The 18,688-nt window shown below is 46.0% G+C and overlaps 1 protein-coding gene across 1 annotated transcript in view; it reads right to left on the bottom strand.

Annotated features, from left to right (window-relative positions):
- KLHL29 (kelch like family member 29) overlaps positions 1 to 18,688 on the bottom strand; it is a 459,910-nt gene that overhangs the window by 46,574 nt on the left and 394,648 nt on the right. The window contains exon 9 of the mRNA XM_018575346.1: positions 1,285 to 1,478. Coding sequence (XP_018430848.1) covers positions 1,285 to 1,478 — 194 coding nt within the window. The remainder of the gene's footprint in view (positions 1 to 1,284; positions 1,479 to 18,688) is intronic.

Below are 18,688 nucleotides of genomic sequence, written 5' to 3'. Positions count from 1 at the left end.
CTTGTGGTATTAACTTTTTGCAAATATATATATATATATATTTAAGAGGGTAAATTTCCTGCAGACACATAGGAGCATAGTTATAAAGCAGTAAATGTGACTTTTACCAAACATTCCCTGGTAGTGAATCACTCACTATTATTGGAAACACATGCACCAGGAAGATTCGCTGCAGTGAATGTTTGCCGAATGTGAGATTCACTGCTTCCTAAATATTTTCTTTTCATTCACTGCCATGCCGCTTGAACCAGTCACTGGGAGCAAAAAGTGAAATACTGTAAACGTTGCTTGAATCATAGCTTATACATGACTGGGGGCTTTCCACGTGACAACACTGATTGGTCCAATATTATCACATGGAGTAAAGTACATGCTCCTGCATACCTGGAAATTCTGGGTACTTCCTTTGGCTCCAGGGGTTGAACAAAAAGGTAAGTACATATAACTTATGGGGAGTAGTGATGAGGCTAAGCTTGGTGTGAACCCAGTTCGCCTGAGTTTGCCCAAGCCCTCTCAAAACTGTGACCGCCACCCCAATCAGTTGCAGGGCAGAGCATTTCCCACCACACTGCTATATTTCACAAAGGGGTGGGAAATGCCCCCGCAGCAACTGCTGACACTGATTGGGTTGGGAGGAGGCTGTCACGGTCAGAGTTTTGAGCAGGCTTGGGAAACCCAAGCGAGCTGGGTTCGCACCGAGCCCAGCATCATCTCCGATGGGAAGTTATTGGCGAAACTGTTGTGGATGGGCATATGTGTGCTTTAAAGTAACCCTGTGACAAAAAAATTATTAACTTTTTGTTACTTTTAAAACAAGGCAGCAAATAATCACCTTTCCCAAGTTTTCGTCCCATGAAGTCTACTGGGAAACCAATATTTCTGGAAGTGTCAATATACTGGATCCCTCACAGCTCACACTTGTTCCTCCCTCTGACCTCATGTCACTGTAGGATGCAGTAGTGACATATGTCATAGGGAGGGTATATACTGTCTTCGTTTAGATGTCCCATAGGGTTTTATAAAAAAAAATGTTTGCGACAAGGTTGCCTTAAATCTGCATAATCGTTTTAGATAAAAGCAAGAATAGTTTTACCTCAGCCACACTTGAGGGTGAAACAGATTTGGCTATAAATATTGACTTAGGCCATCTCTACAGTTTTTCATAGACACTTATATAATATAAGGGATAATAAACATATGTCCTATAATAAATGTATTTAGCCTGCAGGTCACATCCGTTCACCCAATCATGGAGCTCTGCATTGTACTTGTTCTCAGTCTTACCGATCATTGGTGATTCAATGAAACTCCAGGTATTGGTCTGAGGCACATAGGACTGCAGGACCCCTGCCGCCCTGCCCGCTTCATTGACTCCTCCAAACACGTAGATCTTCCCTCCGCACACAGTGGCTGCTGCAGAGTGAACCGGTTTCGGAAGAGCCGCTACCGTCTCCCACTGGTTGATAATTGTATCATACCTAAAAAAGAACAAAATGGTCATTGTTAGCAGCTGTTGGCAGCATGGTTGAAATTACATAGTTTTCATAATCAACAAATTTAAAGTGTATGTCTAGCCAAAATTTATTTTTTTGGGATAGGGTGGTGAAGGGATAGATCATCAGTCAGGGTTTTTTTTGCTGCCTGTGTCCTTCACTGGCGAGATTCACCCTCTATAGTTCTACACTGTCAGAAGGAATAGAAGGGGACAGCTATTTAAGTGGACATTTCCTCTCACTTTAATTTGCTTCCCCAGAACAGGACATACAAGGAAATATCATTAATAGGATACAGAAAGCAAACTAACTGATCCACACTCTATCCTAAAGAAACAACTACAGTTTTGGCTTTAGAAATGTTATAAAGAAATAAAATCTGCTGGCAAGCTGTTGCCAAAAGTCAATACCGACCTGTACAATATTTTGGGTTTTGGTGGCCCTGCGGGGGTCTTCTTGCAGCATTGTAACCAGCTAGTAGTATCCCTCATGCTATAGTTGCCTGATTTTGAGTCCAATTTAGATTTTTTTGTCAAATACCCACTTTCTCCCACAATGCAATATTGGGTCTTAGCAACCAATCAACGGGTGCCTTAATTGGGATGCATACTGTGGTGGGTAACTGCCTTAGCACCGACCATCACAAAAGTTTATGTGTTCTCTTATTGTGCTGTAAGAGTATGTACGTAAGTCTTTAGAACATGCCTTGTAATTAAGCATGACCCAATGCATACAGTCTTCAGACCTGGCCTCTTTCTCTAATTGCTACATGGAACCATATGTTGGAACCAACTAGCAGTGTCCCTTATGCTATATAGTGTCTTTTTTTTCTTGTCTTCTCGTTTTGCTGAAAGTCAGTGTGGAGTCAAATTCCCCCCTCATCCCACAATGCAATATTGGGCCTTCGCAACCATTCAATGGGTGCCCCCAGTGGAGATGTTCTGTGGTGGGTAAATGCCTTAGCACCGATCGTCACATAGGTTGACATGTGCACACTGCAAGTTATCAGGTCTGAGAGCTCCGGAGGAGATCTGTAGCAGGAAGCCAATGGTACCAGCTGATAGCTGCTTATGCCTATTCTTCAGCTCTCACATTGTATTAGAAATATGTATAGGTGCACATTATAGGTATAGGTCAACATTGATTGAAACATAGTCCACATTTTACCGGATTCCTTCTTTAATTGAAAAGTTAGAAGGAAAAGTTAAGGCTTTCAAGGTTAGAGCATTTCACAATCTGCTATTGTACTGTAGGCGTAGATCTTTACAACATGTCTTGTATGTAAGCATTAACCAATGGATACATCCGTGTGACATGGTCATACTGCTTCTTTCTCTAATTGTTATAGGGCACCACATGATGAAAAAATTTACGCCAAAGTAATGATGGTTCTCTGCGCTTCTCTGTAAGTACAATTACTGTGGCTTCAGTCTGCTATACACACATAAAGGGCACTGGTCCAGGAAGAAGAGAAGGTCAGCATTCAGGTGAAGGTAGGAATTTGCTCTATTGTTCCAGGAAAATTATTTATAATGTTTAGTATGAATCACTGCACATGGAGGTAGGTCGAGAAGTAAGTTCCAGCAAGTCTTTCTCAGGACAGAGAGCCACTGACAGCACAGCTCTAACACAGCCACCTACCCCACCACATCTGCCCCCCCCAAGCAAGAAACACAATCAACAGCACCCAATCCTCCCCACAGCTCTACAGCCTCAAGTGGGTAGGGAAGGCCCTGGCTGTGAGCAAATTATAGGTTTGATGCTCCTGGCAGTGTGACATCTGTACTGCTGATCTCTGTACTGTGTGTCACACACAGCTGGCCTCTGTATTCGGCATTGCACCACTGACTTCTGTACTGTGCATTGTTACTGATCTCTGTACTCTGCGTCACACCACTGACCTGGTGGATTTAAGGCTGGGGCAGGGTAGGGGTTAGGTGAGGCAACTGGTGGCAAGTAACTTTTAAGGCCTGGCTAGTAGCTCAGGACTTGAAATTTTGAGCCCTGGACTACAGGATATACGAGCTGGGAAGAGGAACCACAATGCCGGCTGGGGGAGCGGGTATTTTTCATTTAAAAACCATTTCCACCATTTTTGCCTCTCATAATCAATGTGCATTGTCTGAATAAGTCACGTAACAAAGAATTGCCGTTGCTGCATCTTTCCCTTCAATCACAAATTGCCTATAAGAAAATTGCACCTTCATGTGATTCTCGTCTCCTTTTTCTACCTTCATGCTTTATTAACCATCGCTTACATAATGCATAGAGCGTCTACATGAGTGATTTTCAGAGGTTGTTTATTATAGAATGGAAATAACTCCGGTGAGGCATTGCCTTTAAATATAACCGACAGGAGTGGGAATTAAGATGACACGGCGAACTTAAAACTATTGTCTGCATTGACCCGTCTGACAAAGATTAATAAAGTGACATTGCACAAGGCAGAACTTGTGATGATGTGTACAGGTGACAACGCAAACGTGGATTCAGATTATAAATGGAAAGAGGCCCACCATATTGTTTATCCATAACATGTCTCATTACATTTGAAATGTTGGTTCTTTATTGCCTATGCTGTTCACAACACCAATGTGGTTGCTTGGAATAATGCAGAATTGTAGCAGGACAAGGCTTGTATTCTATGTTATATAATTCACAACTTATTCTTTATTGACTGTTATGTTATAGCCTTTGTTATGGCAGTTGATTAATAATTTTTTTTTTTTAATTATAAATGGAAAAAGGTGCGGAGCTGGCCACCGGCGAATAGATTTCTGAATCTTGTTATGGTTCTTCTCTATTAGAAAACAATTATTGCTTAAGTGCTGGAAAATTGGTATCTTTGGTCCATTGGAAGGGATGCTTATAGGCAAACCACAATGTAAATTCAGTAAGAGCCGAGTTGTGTTTGCCTTAAAGTGCAACTGAAGCCAAAAGTTTATTTTTACGTTTTGGATAGAGTGGAGAGGGATTAGAACACCTGCCCAGTTTAATTGCTTTCAGTGTCCCCGTTAGGGAGATTTACCCTCTCTATTTGTAGTGGTGACCGTTATCATTCAAAGTGAAAGCAAGTCCCAGATTTTGGGTTGTCATCAGAACAAGAATATATGGGAAATCTACTAATGCAAGCTCTAGTTCTGGGGATCACCTTGGATTTCCCTCAATTTGGAGGGATTTTCTATTGGACCGGAAGGTAAGGAAAATCACCCCAATGGGCCGGTTTACACCATAGTGAATCGCTAAAGGCACCCATGTGTTTAGTGCACAGTATTGCACAGCGCAATGCAGCACACGCTAGGTGTGCTGAGGCGTTGCCATTCATTCTGAATACAACTCTAATGCACCTCTCAGCAGGCCTATTGCATGGCACCACCCTAGTGTGTATTGCAGGTGATGTGCAGTGAATAAAAGTGCATGCCTTTTTCCCCAACATATGGCACTGAAACGCATGCTATTGCAATACTGTGTGTCCTCAGCACACTACATGCAGCTAGGAAGTGCATTGCAGTGCTATTCAGAATGAAAGGCAATGCTCGAGTGCACCTAGCCTGCAGTCCATTGTGTTGTACGACAGACAGCATGCGCTAAATTCACAGGTACCGTGCCTTCAGCGCAACACTATCATGTGAACCATCCCTGAGTTTATCAGAACAATTAAATCTCGCCATAATTGAGTCAGCTAATTTTGTTGTCGATGTTACCATGTCGACCATATGCTGACCATGATACATGTGATCATGTGATGTGTTGACCATGTCTAAACGGTGAACTTTCCATTCATACTGGATCTGTTGCACTGTATTATCCTCAATTTTTTAAAGGATGGTAACACAAGAAAAATGAATGGGGGTGAATGGGGGCAGTTCACCACAGCGCTGCATTGCGTTGCCGTACGTTGCACTAACAAAGTAGAGCATGCTCTTCAGTGCAACGCGTCAAAAACATGTGCTAACGCAACACATCACAAGCCATTACAGTGAAGTATGTCCACTCAGAACATGCTACTTTATATAAACCTTGGCAAAAAAGACAAAAACATGATGGAATGCAACGGATCGGAAGGAAATCGGAAGGCACAATCGCAAGTCAACAGACCCTTTGAGCACCTTCCGATTTTGGGTGAATGCACCCTAAAAATTAATGCTGCATCACACCCATGTCTGCCTTCCCATGCTGTGTTTCCATGTGGCTTGTATTACACACTTGGAGTGCAATCTCCCACTCAATATATTATTTGTTATGCCAAATGACTCTTTCAGTCTAATCTATTTTCCCCGCAACGCTGGGAAGCCCAAACAAAAGCCAGACTCTGAAATTAGCCAACGCGCAGCATTCCCAGCACGTCTGCGCTCGGTCCACAACCTCCCAGTGAACACATCTGACCTTTCCCTCTCCCTCCTTGTAAATCAATGAGGCAGCTATCCAACAGCAACTATACAGGGATAGACTGTTATTTTACTTAAACATTTTATTCAGTGGAACTCATCAGATCTGTTAAAATAGTACAACATGATGTCTCTCTTATCCCCTCTGTTAATTGGCTCATCTGAGCCTTCTACTTAAAAGGAGCCTTTGGTCTGGCTCGTGGGGTAAGCGCTACCTTCCCCATCATCAAGCTCTTCTGCGGTAATTGAACCTTCCTCCGTGTGAAGAATTGATAATGCTGCTTATTTGGAAACTAGTTCAAGAAGAGCAGTAAACTTGTAAAAACCCAATCAGATGTTGCTTGCTGTATACCGGGGTACGTTATACCGGCTATGGCTGATTGGGAATTTATTCTGGATGCTTGCTATCAGTGGTGGATTTATCACCATAGCAACCCAGGTGGCCGCTATGGGGCCCGGGCACAGGGGGGGCCCAGCCAGGACGAGGAACAAAGGGTTCCCCCTGATACCGTGTGGGCCGCCTGGGTCGCTATGGCATCTCAGGCTGCTGGCTGTCACTGGCGGCTGTGAGGACAACCTGTAAGTGATGTGTGCAACGGTGCGTTCCTCCTCACGGCTGCTGCTGAGTGACAGCCAGCAGCTGTGGAGGAGGTGGCTGGGCCCTGCATCGCCAGCTGAGGAGGAGACAGGTCCCTATGATGGAGGAGTAGGGAGGGCCTTACAGAGGAGGAGGTGGGGCCTGCCAGTGACCGTGGAGGAGGAGCGGATAGGGGCTGATAAGTAAGAGATATGCCAGCCCACCTGAGACCCTGCAGAGCCCCCCCTAGAGAGTCTATGGTGGGCTCGGCAGCGTCACTCTCAGGTGGGCTGTTTGGGATCTCAGGTGAGTTCTGCAAGGGGCGTAACTAGAAAAAACCGGGCCCCATACAAAATTTTGCTATGGGGCCCTATGATTTCTAATTACGCCTCTGCTTGCTATACATCATTGTTGCTGGTTTGTCTGAAATTGACGTTGAACACCGGGCCAACAGCTAAATACACAGATAAAATTCTTATAAGGAAGCTGTTTTACCTGAATTTCTGTCCATCCAGTCCTGAGATTTACAAAGCTCTGCCACACCACACAGCGCCATCTGGCAGGGAAGAGGACCTTACCAACAGTAGCTGCTGTAATGTTCTAAATCTGTCAAAAAATTAAATGCAATATGGAGTCCCAAAGGTGTGCCGTACACAGTTGGTGTACATGAAGGTCCCCCAGAAATGTCACTTCCTGCTTCTGTGATTGGCTAACTAATTTTCCCAGAAGTCTGCACTAAGATACAAGTACAATTTCTGGCATCCCTTACAATAGGAATTTCATTTTTGGTGAGATGCTCCCTAAGGGTTTATTACTACTAAAGGGATATTGCAACACAGGAAGTCCAGCAGCTCATTATAATAACCACACACTCTCCCATTCAGGAATCAGTCTGGAAAGGACAGGCTGCAACAAACAGCTTTTTCTTCAGCTTTTTCTTCAGAGCAGAAACAGGTAAGAAACTGCAACACACTTTGTTCAATTCCTTGCAATGCACACAGATCACCCAGAGAGGATTGATTTTTTCTCAGAAAAACTGCAATTACTCTTTATGGAGATTTCGCTTCACTTCCTGTCCCATAGCCACAACAGAAAGTGAGATGAAATCCCTCCAAAGTGAGGAAAATCATTGCTGATAACCACAACTAGTGTCCCCACTGGAAGATTTTCCATTTATTACGGTTCCGGTGACAAACCAAAAATTTGTAATTTTCCTTTACTTTTAATGTTCACCAGGACAAACAGAGAGGGTGAATCCCCCTAATCCCCCTAATGGGCACACTGACAGAAAAAAACCAAAACCTGACCGGTGTTCTTATTAGACATGTGCGATTCGTTTCGTTCCAAATCGAAATTCGGACGAATTTTCGGAAATTCGGACATTCGGATGTATCCGAATTCCGAATTCCAGACATAACGAATGCAAACGAATCCGAATTTCCATTTCCGAAATTCGGTAGCGGTAGTTCGAACGTTCGTTTTCGGTTCTTATTCGTTTCTTATTCGTTTCATTCGTTGGAGCAAAGTGACATTAGAGAAGGAAAAAAATATTTTTTCCGCCTCAAATGTCACGAACGAACAAAACGAATAAGAAACTAATAAGAACAGAAAACGAAACAAACGTTCGACCTACCGCTACCGAATTTCGTCCGAATCGCTTTGGCATCAGTCACTTTAAGGCCTCATTCACATGAGAAAAAGCCGGCACGTACAGCTCCGTGCACGGCCGTATCGGGCAGCTCCCGGGAAGGACAGGTGCTGCGTGTGATTAGTATGCAGCCCCTGTCCTTCTCTATGGGAGTACGCGGCTGTACGCCTCCCTATGCTCACCTCAAGTACACGTCCGTGCGGGTGAGCGTACTCATATGCTGACAGGATGGGTCCTGTCTGCGTCTGAGCCGGGACACCCGCACCCGTACGGACCTGCACTTGGGGTGAGCGTAGGGCAGCGTACAGCCCCGTACTCCCATACAGAAGGACAGGGGCTGCGTACTAATCACACACAGCACCTGTCCTTCCCGGGAGCTGCCCGATATGGCCGTGCACGCAGCATGGAGCTGTACGTGCCGGCTTTTTCTCATGTGAAGGATGCCTTAAGTAGAACTATGACTTCACAAAAATGTGCTGCAGTTCTTAAAGTGATGTCAAATGTTTTTTAACCGATTTCAAATGCTGAATAAATCACTTACAATGGATGCTTTTCCTTGATGTAAAGTTTTAGTTTCCTGAAGAATCAGCTGGTCCCCTGAGCACTGGTCCTGATATCCTGTTTTAGGGCGTCTCCTTTCCCTTGCAGGGTCCTATGGAGCCAACCTTGTGCTAGTAAGCTATGCTTGTCTCCGCAAACACACAAACAGAGCAAGGCAAGACATTTCTCTGTTCCCCTCCTCCTTCCTTCCCTCCTTCTCCAAGCAAGTAGATGGACGGTTACTGGAGAATGCTCCGTCCCTTGTGATCTTGTACTGGACAGAAAGTTCAGGGAAGCTGAGCTGAGAGAGTTGGAGCTGTTCACACACATGATGACTGTAAGTGTTTGGGCAAAAATGTAAAGAAATACTTTGCTGGGCGATGTATATTTGTTTGATCCGGATTCATTATTGGAAAAAGTTTTATTACGACTTTAGTTGCTATCGCATCTGCACTTCCTTTCCTCTTAGTCTCCCCCCTGCAAGACCAGCCGCTTTCAAGATGAACGCTCTGCAGGCAAATGATTACAAGATGGCAGCCGCTCTCCCCGCACACAGTACGTCGATCACTGCTACGTCACTGGAGCGCTAAATTAGTTTTGCGGTCAATGACATTTGATTTGATTAGCTCGGTGACTGTAAAAGCGCGCGGTTAATACTCTCCGGATGAAGATTTATCTCTGACGATGTCAGGAGTACACTTGCATTTTTATCCCTTTTTTTCCGTGTTTTTTTTTTTAGATAATGTGGCAGCGATTCAAAACGCTCTTGTAAAATGAGCCGGGGAGACCGGCGGAAAATGATTACACTTTCAGCTGTCAAGTAGATCTGTGTAATGGTCTGATCTTTCAAGATGTCTTCCACGCGGCGGCAATTCCCTGGCTTAAAGAAGAACACCGGTCATTTAGAAAATCAGAGCTGCGGCACATATTCAGGAGGCTGTGGTTCTACTTTAAAGTGCACTGCAAGGGTTAAGTGCTCAGTTTGGCCTGGTATCTACACTATTGTCAAAAGTATTAGGACACCCCTCCAAATCATTAGATTCAGGTGTTCCAATCATCTCCATGGCCACAGGTGTATAAAATCACGCACCTCGGCATGCAGACGCTTCTACAAACATTTGTGAAAGAATGGGTCGCTCTCAGGAGCTCAGTGACTACAAGCGTGGTATTGTGATTGATTGCCGCCTGTGCAATAAGCCCATCCGTGACATTTCCTTGTTACTAAATATTCCGCGGTCACCTGTTAGTGGTATTATAACAAAGTGGAAGCAACTGGGAACAGCAGCAACTCAGCAACTTCACTTCGTGGTAGGCCACGTAAAATGACAGAGCGGGGTCAGCGCATGGTGAAGTGCACAGTGCAAAGAAGTCGCCAACTGTCTGCAGAGTCAATAGCTACAGACCTCCAAACTTCGTGTGGCCTTCAGATTGGCACAACAACATTGCGTAGAGCGCTTCATGGAATGGGTTTCCATGGCCGAGAAGCTGCATCCAAGCCTTACATCACCAAGTGCAATGCAAAGCGTCGGATGCAGTGGTGTAAAGCACGCCGCCACTGGACTCTAGAGAAGTGGACTCTAAGCCGTGATCCCCAGTTCTGCGCTGGTCGGCTCTCACCTCTCTCCCTCTCTGCTCTGGCAGTGGTATGTACAAATCCCATCAACCCCATGCCTCTGGTTGTCAGACTCCTGCAATGCCTCATTATTATGAAACAGGATTTATATAGCGCCAACAGTATGCCCAGTGCTTCACAATATAAGAAAGACATTGCAATACAATTCAAGACAAGATGGTAAGGAGGGCCCTGCCCGTGAGGGCTTACAGTCTAAAAGGGAGGTGTCAAGTGATTCATGAGTAGGTAGCTGTGTGGGGATGAATTGTTTGAGAACGTGATGTTTGAGTGGTTAGATTGAGATGGGATAGGCTTCCCTGAAGGGTCTTTAGGGATCGCCTAAGGGCAGTCAAAGTGGGAGATAGATGGACAGATTGGGGAATAGAGTTCCAGAGGATAGGAGAAACTCTAGAGAAGTCCTGGTGGTGAGCATGGGAGGAGTTGACGAGGGCGGTGGAAAGCAGGAGGTCTTTGGAAAAGCGGGGGGGACGGTTAGGGTGAGACTTTGAGACAAGGTCTAGGACAGGGGTGCCCATTGGGTCGATCGCGATCTACTAGTGCTGCTGTGACTCTGTCTCCCCGCTGCATAGAAAATAAGAAATAATTAAAAAATAGTAATAAAAAAAAAAGAAATCCTGGAGGCAGGGCGCTGGGTGAGGTCACACGCCTGTTGGGGGGCACGGTTTTTTTCTTGCCTCGAGCGCAAAAGAAGCTAGCTACGGCTATGCTCCCGCGGTGCTCATGTGGCTGCCGGCTGAATGTGTTAGACGGCGCAGACGGAAAGGGGCAGGACACCTCTCCCCGTGTGCAACGTCGGTCACATTCGGCCACACAAGCACAATGGGAGGACACGAAGCCGGCGCCTCTACAAAGAACTGGAATGCAAGCCAGCCGACTGCCTGCGTTCAGGGGCAGGAGGGGGCGTGGGGTTGTATTGAAGTCAATGGCACTGCAGACATGCCAACCGCCCACAGTGCATTCCGGTCCAGTGCAATCTGCAAAAATAGTGCTTGCGTTCCGGGTGCAGGCGATCGCACTGCGGGTGAGGGGCGTGGCTGCGGTGCCATTGACTTCAATGCACCGCCATGCCCCCCCCTTCCCTGAATGCAGGTGTTTTTTCATTGGTAGATCTCATTGAGCTTGTCATTTGAAAACTAGATCTCCAGATGAAAAATTGTGGGCACCCCTGGTCTAAGATATATCCGGGGGCAGAGTTGTGGATGGCTTTGTAAGTGTTTGTTAATATTTTGAATTTTATCCTTGGGACTTGTAGTCTCACAACAACTGGAGTGCCAAGGTTGAATACCCCCAGTCTAATCAAATGATGGGGACAGTGGCGTAACTAGAACCTTCAGGGCCCCGGTGCAAGAAACCATGAAGGGCCCCTCCCTCCCCCCCAACCGCAATGGCACCACATGGTTAACAGGAAGGCTGCCGAGGTCCCCAGCAAGCGCGGGACCTCAGGCAGCCGCTTGTTTAAAATGTTAGTGTGGTGTTCTGTCAAGAACGCTGACCCAGTATCTGCGCTTACGACACAGACGGGATTAACAAGGAAACCGGTATTTATTTACAAAGTATTCGTTTATAATGGTTAATTGGGACCATTAATAATATACCTTCCATGGCAGTAAATGAAGGATGGAATATTATTAACGGTCACAATTAACGATTTTAATGAAATACTTTGTGAATAAATGCCAGTTTCCTCGATAATATTGGTCTATGCGCAAGCGCAGATGCTGAGGTCGGCAAATTAGACTACGTCGGCGTTCTCGACAGAATAACGGTATCTGCGTTTAGTATCGGGGCATTTTCACAAGTATGAGTACTCGTGAAAATGCCCAGTATTGGCAGTGGTGTATCCCTACTTAAAAATATAATGCATTGCTGGGACTTGTAGTCCTACACAGTTGGAGCTATTCTGCATTGCTGTGTAATCTTCATACAGCAATGCAGAATATCACCAGCTATGCAGGACTACAAGTCCCAGCAATGCATTATAATAAAAGTCGGCTATGCAGAATACCCCCCCCCCCTATAATGCATTGCTGGGACTTGTAGTCCTCTATAGCTGATGCCATTCTGCACTGCTGCAATGCAGAATGGCACCAGCTATAGAGGACTACAACTCCCAGTAATAATGTATACAGAAATGCAGATTAGTTCCATCAGCTATACAAACTCACAGAACATACAGGCACAGAGATTAAATCACTTACCTTATCTAACTGTCCTCCAGGCTGGAACACCATGCAGCAGGGGTGTGTATTCAGGAAGCTCCCGGCCGAGGCCCCAGTGCTGCCTGTGGTACAATTAGACCCAGTGTGTGGCTCTCTGCCTCACTTGCAGGGCGGCCAAGCGGATGGCGCCCCTGCGCCCCCAACATTCGTTCCCCTGTCATGCCACTGGTACTAGCGGGCCCCCCTCCTTCTCCTCTCCTTGCGCGCTGGCTCGGTCCCGCACCGACGGTACTTCCGCCTCTGGCTTGTGCCCAACGCTGTTTGAAGACGAGCTTCCGGCGGCCGAGTCCACCTGCAATGGGAGAGGGGGGGGGGAGGACGGAGGGGACGCGGTCATTGCTGGCGCCGGACCGAATTCAGTGGCGGAACTACCAGGGCCCGGTCGCAATTGCGACCCTGGTAGTTCCGCCAGTGGATGGGGATCACCACCTATATGTCTTTTCCCGCTCTCTGCTTGAAAGAGTCATGACATATCTGGCAAAGAATCGTAATACTGTAAAACATCATAAAAATTTCATAAAATTAAATAAAAAGAAAAGGAAAATCTGGTCCCATAAAAACTTTGTAGGATGGAGAAATTGAGCTGAAGAGCCGAGGGCCACCGGAAGTGCTTCATTCCAGCCGATCATTTACAAAACCGCCAATCACCATTCAGCGCACATCCGGTGTGACCGTCAATGTAACCTTAGTGGGATTGTTTTCAGTGATGCATCAGTGAATTAAGCTGCAGCCTTTTGATTGATAAACAACATCACGGCGCGTGTGACCATCTGAAGTCCTTAAAGGGAAACTCCCCTTCTGCTGAATTTTTCCAGCCACTTTTTGCAGTTCTCAAAATTCTTCACTGTACAATTCTGGTCTCATGAGAGGATGCTTCAACCTGTACCTTGGCTTCAACCCTGGGCTCTAGCAGTGACAGTAGTGCTGATACTGTGCTTCCTTCTATGGGGTAGCTACTTTTGATCCCGAAAGTCCCTGTGTATGCTCTGTGAGTCTCAAAGCTCCCAAGTTTGCTCCTGTGATGGACTACAATCGAAATACAAATTAGTAAACTAAAAGTGAGATTGTAGTCTTTTACGTGAGCGAGCTTGAAACAGTGGTAAGGTGGCAGCAAACGCAGGACCATGGTGTCAGTGGCTCTGGCGGGATGCAAGTCAGAGTGTCCCGCTGAGCTCTAGGCAACCGGTGATGTCAATAGCTGGGCGGGATGCCAGATAGAGAGTCACAGGTTGCTAAAAGATGCTCTTAACAACATGGGATGCTGTGGGTGCCCCCTTGCCGCCCCCCCTAATACCCGGCTACCTGCCAATGAGATGTCGCCTAAGGCAACGGCATTATAGGGAAAACCCTGGCTCTGCTTAATCTGCCTTCTCCTCCTATCAGCAAGTTTCTTGTCATATTATGTGCACCCAGTCCTGCCCTTCCTTCCCCCAGTCAGAGTGCTGCTGTATAGGGGATTGCAAGAGGCTTATACCAAGTTAAATTCGGGTACCTACATATGCTGCATAAAAAAAAAATCTAATAAATACCGTATTTTGCGCTTCATAAGTCGCACCGGTACATAGGACGCAGGCAGTTTCTGTGACAGAAGCTGCAGTAAGTGACTGCTGAGACAGGTGGCACTGTGATTACAGCGCCACGTTCTCAGTGATCACACAGAGCAGACGAAGTACTGTGGGGAGTGGGGGACCCGAAAACCACTGCGAGGGGGGTGCGGTGTCGCTGGTGCCGCTCGGTTTTAATACAAGTGATCTTAATAGATCACTTGTATTAAACGAGCAGCATCTTCCACTGCACGTTTAGCTCTGCTTTAGCAGGGCTAAATGTACAAAAAACTAGGGATTCGCTCCATAAGACGCACGCACATTTCCCCCCGACTTTTGTTATGGAGCGAAAAATACAGTACATAGCAGCATTCATTTGTGTCTTATTTATCTGCTGGGGGTTCAGCCAGTGAAAGCCAGGACCTCACAATGTAATATGCCATTTAACTGCCTCCCGGATGGCCGTTGTGTGAAAACGGACGGCTGGGAGCTTCCTGGTTCTGACCGGCCGTTTAAAAACGTCCTGTCAGCAACGCCCACTCATGCGCGCCACACGCGAGCAGGAAACTGCCAGAATTTACATACAAGCGATCCACCAGCTACAGAGCCGGCGGATCGCTTGTATAATGTGCCGTTCTGTGCGTCCCACCGCTCTGCTGCCCACCATCCCGCTTGTCCCGAGCTCTGCTGTGCCCGGTGCGAGCCCGGGACCAGCCTGGTGGCTCTGTGACAGGGGGTTAGAGGGAGATCAGTACACGATCTCCCTCCGGTCCCCTCTCCGCTGTCAGAATGCGGAAGTGATGTACATTACATCACTTCCGCATTCTGCTGTCACTCTCCAGCTTCAGAAGCTGGAGAGAAGCTGATGAAGCAGATCTCTGTTTCATCAGCTCCTTGGGGGGGGGGTGACAGAGTTCTTGGAGACCCCTGATGATCCATAAAGTGGACCTGTCACATCCTTCTTTGCCCCTTATATAATAGCAATAAAGTTAAGTGGGGAAAAAAAATTAAAGTTGCAAATTTAAAAAAAAATTACACATGAAAAAGAATTTAAAAAAAAAAGTCCACACACATGCAAACATGCGTCGGGTGTGCATACGTGTGAAGACGACAATTGTGCCCATTACGCCGCACATGTTACATATCTTCGCGAACGTCGCAGTGAGAGCAATCATTTTATTAATCACTGATAACACTAAACTGCTGAGCGGTAAAAGCTTTAAAGCGTCACCTATGGTCAATTTTGGGTATGGGAATTTTTTGTGATTTTAAAGCTTGTCATGTTTGGTGTCTATTTACCCGACGTGACCCCGTCTTTTATATTTTACCAAAAAATTGGGTAATAATAACTGTTTCCTAACATAATGTAAAAGAAAACTTTTTTCCAAAAATTTTCAGTCATTTTTCCTTAATATAGTAAAAAAAATAAAACCCCCCAGTAGTGATTAAATACCACCAAAAGAAAGCTCTATCTGTCCCCAAAAAATTGTACAAAATTCATTCCAGTACATCGTTGCATGACGGAATAAATGTCAGTCAAAGTACCGCAGCTCTGAATATTGAAAAATGGCCGGGACAGGAAGGGGGTGTATACACCCCAGTCAGCAAGTTTAACTAGTTCCTTTATTGTCCACAGATGTGAAAAATGGTCCCTTAAGCAGTTATGAAAACTTCCAATCCATTAAAGCTTCGCGGAGACAATAGAGCTTTCTCTTAAACTGCACTTTTTTCCAGATGCCAGGAAGCATCAACAAAGCAATGCAAATCCTTTTATTTAGGGTCAGGGAAACCAACAAAGCCCCGCTTGTTCTGTACAACCTCTGAACAATCGCCTCTGCTGGCACGATATTGATCCGTACATTAATGGCGGGTATAAGTGGCACAAGGCAAGATGAGAACTGACCAATTCATCGATTTGTTGAGTGAAAAGTTCCTGCGGCTCCAGATGGGAATTTTTTGTTTTCTTTGTTCTAGTCAATGTGACAATTGGATTTATTCTGATATATTATTTGCGGAGTGCGCTATCAATATTTGTTTCTAGTTTGGATACATTGACATTATGCTTCTAACTAGGGCCTACATGTAAGATAGGTGCAGTATGGCCAATGGCCACTAGATTCCCCCATGGGGCCCTGGAGATAGGTGTGTAGCTCTGGCCTGGGGAGACTCTGTGTCCCAAGAGAGCTGATTTATAGGGGGGCGCCCGAGAGTAGGAGGGGAGTTGGGGAGGAGAAGTCTAGACTGTATACAGAGTCTCTGGAGAGAGACTGATTCTAATTTCGAGGCTGGTCCATGGGAAGGACAGGACCAGGCCTAGGACTATGTAGAACTACAGAGATTCCCCCGTTTCCCCTGGAGGGGGAAACCATTGAGCTAAGACCGACAAGGATGGGATTCCGGTGAATATGGAAGTGCTGTAAGACTGACGATATTTGCAAGTGGGCCTCTGGCCAAAGCAAGTCGTGGACTCTGGGCTGCACCTGGGCTGATCTTCTGTCTCTCTAAAATGTATCACAAGCAAGTAACAAGTGATGTGCCGTCATCCCACTCGGGGGTGGCTGAACCATATACTTTATGTCATGTTCATCCTTTCAAGTGAAATCAAGAAAAGACTATCTGTGTGGACTGGTTCTTCTCCCTCCAACCTCTGAGAAGGTGAGGTTCTACCGGAGTGTGATGTGGGACTGTATCGTGGCTGTAACAATCCGGAGGAGGGTATGTGTGCAAAGGGGCTATGCCCGACATAGGGTGCCCTTCATGTTGGCCTCTCTTCCTAAGGGGGAGGGAGCGCTGAAGACCGCATAGGCGGTGGAAGCCGTGAGAGCCCTGTGTGCACAGTACTACACGTGTGGGAGTTATTTGCACGAGGCCAGAGCCGAGGCCCCTGAGTGTGAGGGTGCCTGGTGTCGTGTTGCATACATGGGGTTACACAGAGCCAACCCAAAGGGAACTCACACGCAACACCCCAAGAGTGAACCCCACCTACATACATAAACGGGGTGCAGAGAGTGCAGCTCCCCTGGGTCCATGAGGACAAGGAGCCTAAATATAAGTGGCACTAAGTACAGTACAAACAGGACATGCACCAAATGCCAGGACATTAGTCATGTGATCTCTGCCAATGACACTGCGGTTTAGGCAGAGGTGCCCAATCAGCAGATCTCCTCTTCTTCAGGTTTTGCTTTTTAAATTACATGACCAGCACCTGGTTGTACTGGGCCACAATTGTTTGCAAAAAATAGATTTTTTTTTTTAACTCATCGTAAAATCCTTTTCTCTGCATTCAGGCCTCGTTCACACCAGACATAGAGCGTAGCGGCCCGATTCTGGCCGGAACGCGCTGCATCGTATTGCGGCCGGCTCACTATGTTGTGGGGCATTGGGGGGCATGGCGGTCCATTGAAGTGAAGGGCACCGTAGCCACGCCCAACGGCCGCAATGCGATCGGTGGCACGGGAACGCAAGGCACATCAATGCCTGCGGTCCGCTCCGCACAAACTTCTGCAAGCACTATTTTGTTCGGACCGTACCTACACTGTCCTTCCTTCTGGAGGGTGGCTACTTTTGTTCCCCATGGTCTCTCTGTGTGTGTTGTAAAGTAGTCACCGCTGCCAACTTGCTTCTTTGATGAACTACAATCTCAATACAAATGAGATACCTAAACATGAAATTGTAGTCCATCACAGGAGTGAGCTTGGAGCGGTGACTACTTTACAACACACACAGGGACCATGGGGAACAAAAGTAGCCACCCTCCAGAAGGAAGGACAGTGTCAGGGATGATTGGAGGATCTGCAGCCGAGTGAAACACAAATAAGATACATTTTTGTTTATAGTTAAGTTATCTGAATGTATTTTAAAGATTTAACTCCTGAGTTTAGTGTCACTTTAATCCATAAAGAAAGAACATTTTATTTTTCTAGTTTCCCCAGCTCACAATTAGTTCACTTGACTTACAGTGAAAATATCTCAGACCCACACGGTCTCATTGTCCCCCAATACAAGCTGTGAAAGAGAGTGCTTGCTACAAGCACCGGAGAGCCATTGACGTGGAAAAAGTCAAGTTTAGTAAATTGTTTTTAATGAAACAGGGAGCTCCGAACAAGCTGAAGGGATCTGGGATTTGACTCATCTGTTATTTTCCATAAGCCAAAAAACCAAATGGACCGGACAATCCATCGCCGTATTGTAAAGCAATTTCCAGCTTCTATTTTGCCAGAGCTCTTGTAATATCCATTGGAAAAAAGAAGACACATAACGGGCCTGCAAATCCCATTACGGTAGTAGAAGGAAGTACAAAGACAATTTTTTTTTCTTTCCAGAAACAAACCCAGCTTCCTTCTATCCACCCAGGGCCACATTCAATAATACACATCAACAGTTTAAGGCTAGCTAATGAGTCCCATTTCCGCGGCATTAGTGCTCTGTTTTGTGCGTAATGTCTTGATTGTTTCTGCGAAATTGAAAATCCACACATCAGAGACGGAATGTTGGGGATGGAATTCTCATAAGCACTGATGTGATCCCTAGTTAAATATAATTACTGATTTAAGACAGGCATCAACTGCTCCTTTGAAGGATTAGATTGACAAGCCAATATTAACCACTTGCTTATAGTGGAAGCAAAGGCGTCAGCATAATATATT

The sequence above is a fragment of the Nanorana parkeri genome, unplaced genomic scaffold (assembly GCF_000935625.1).
Source record: "Nanorana parkeri isolate BGI_ZX_2015 unplaced genomic scaffold, ASM93562v1 scaffold53, whole genome shotgun sequence".
In the NCBI taxonomy this organism is placed as follows: Eukaryota; Metazoa; Chordata; class Amphibia; order Anura; family Dicroglossidae; genus Nanorana; species Nanorana parkeri.
This window is presented reverse-complemented; position numbering and strand designations above follow the sequence as displayed.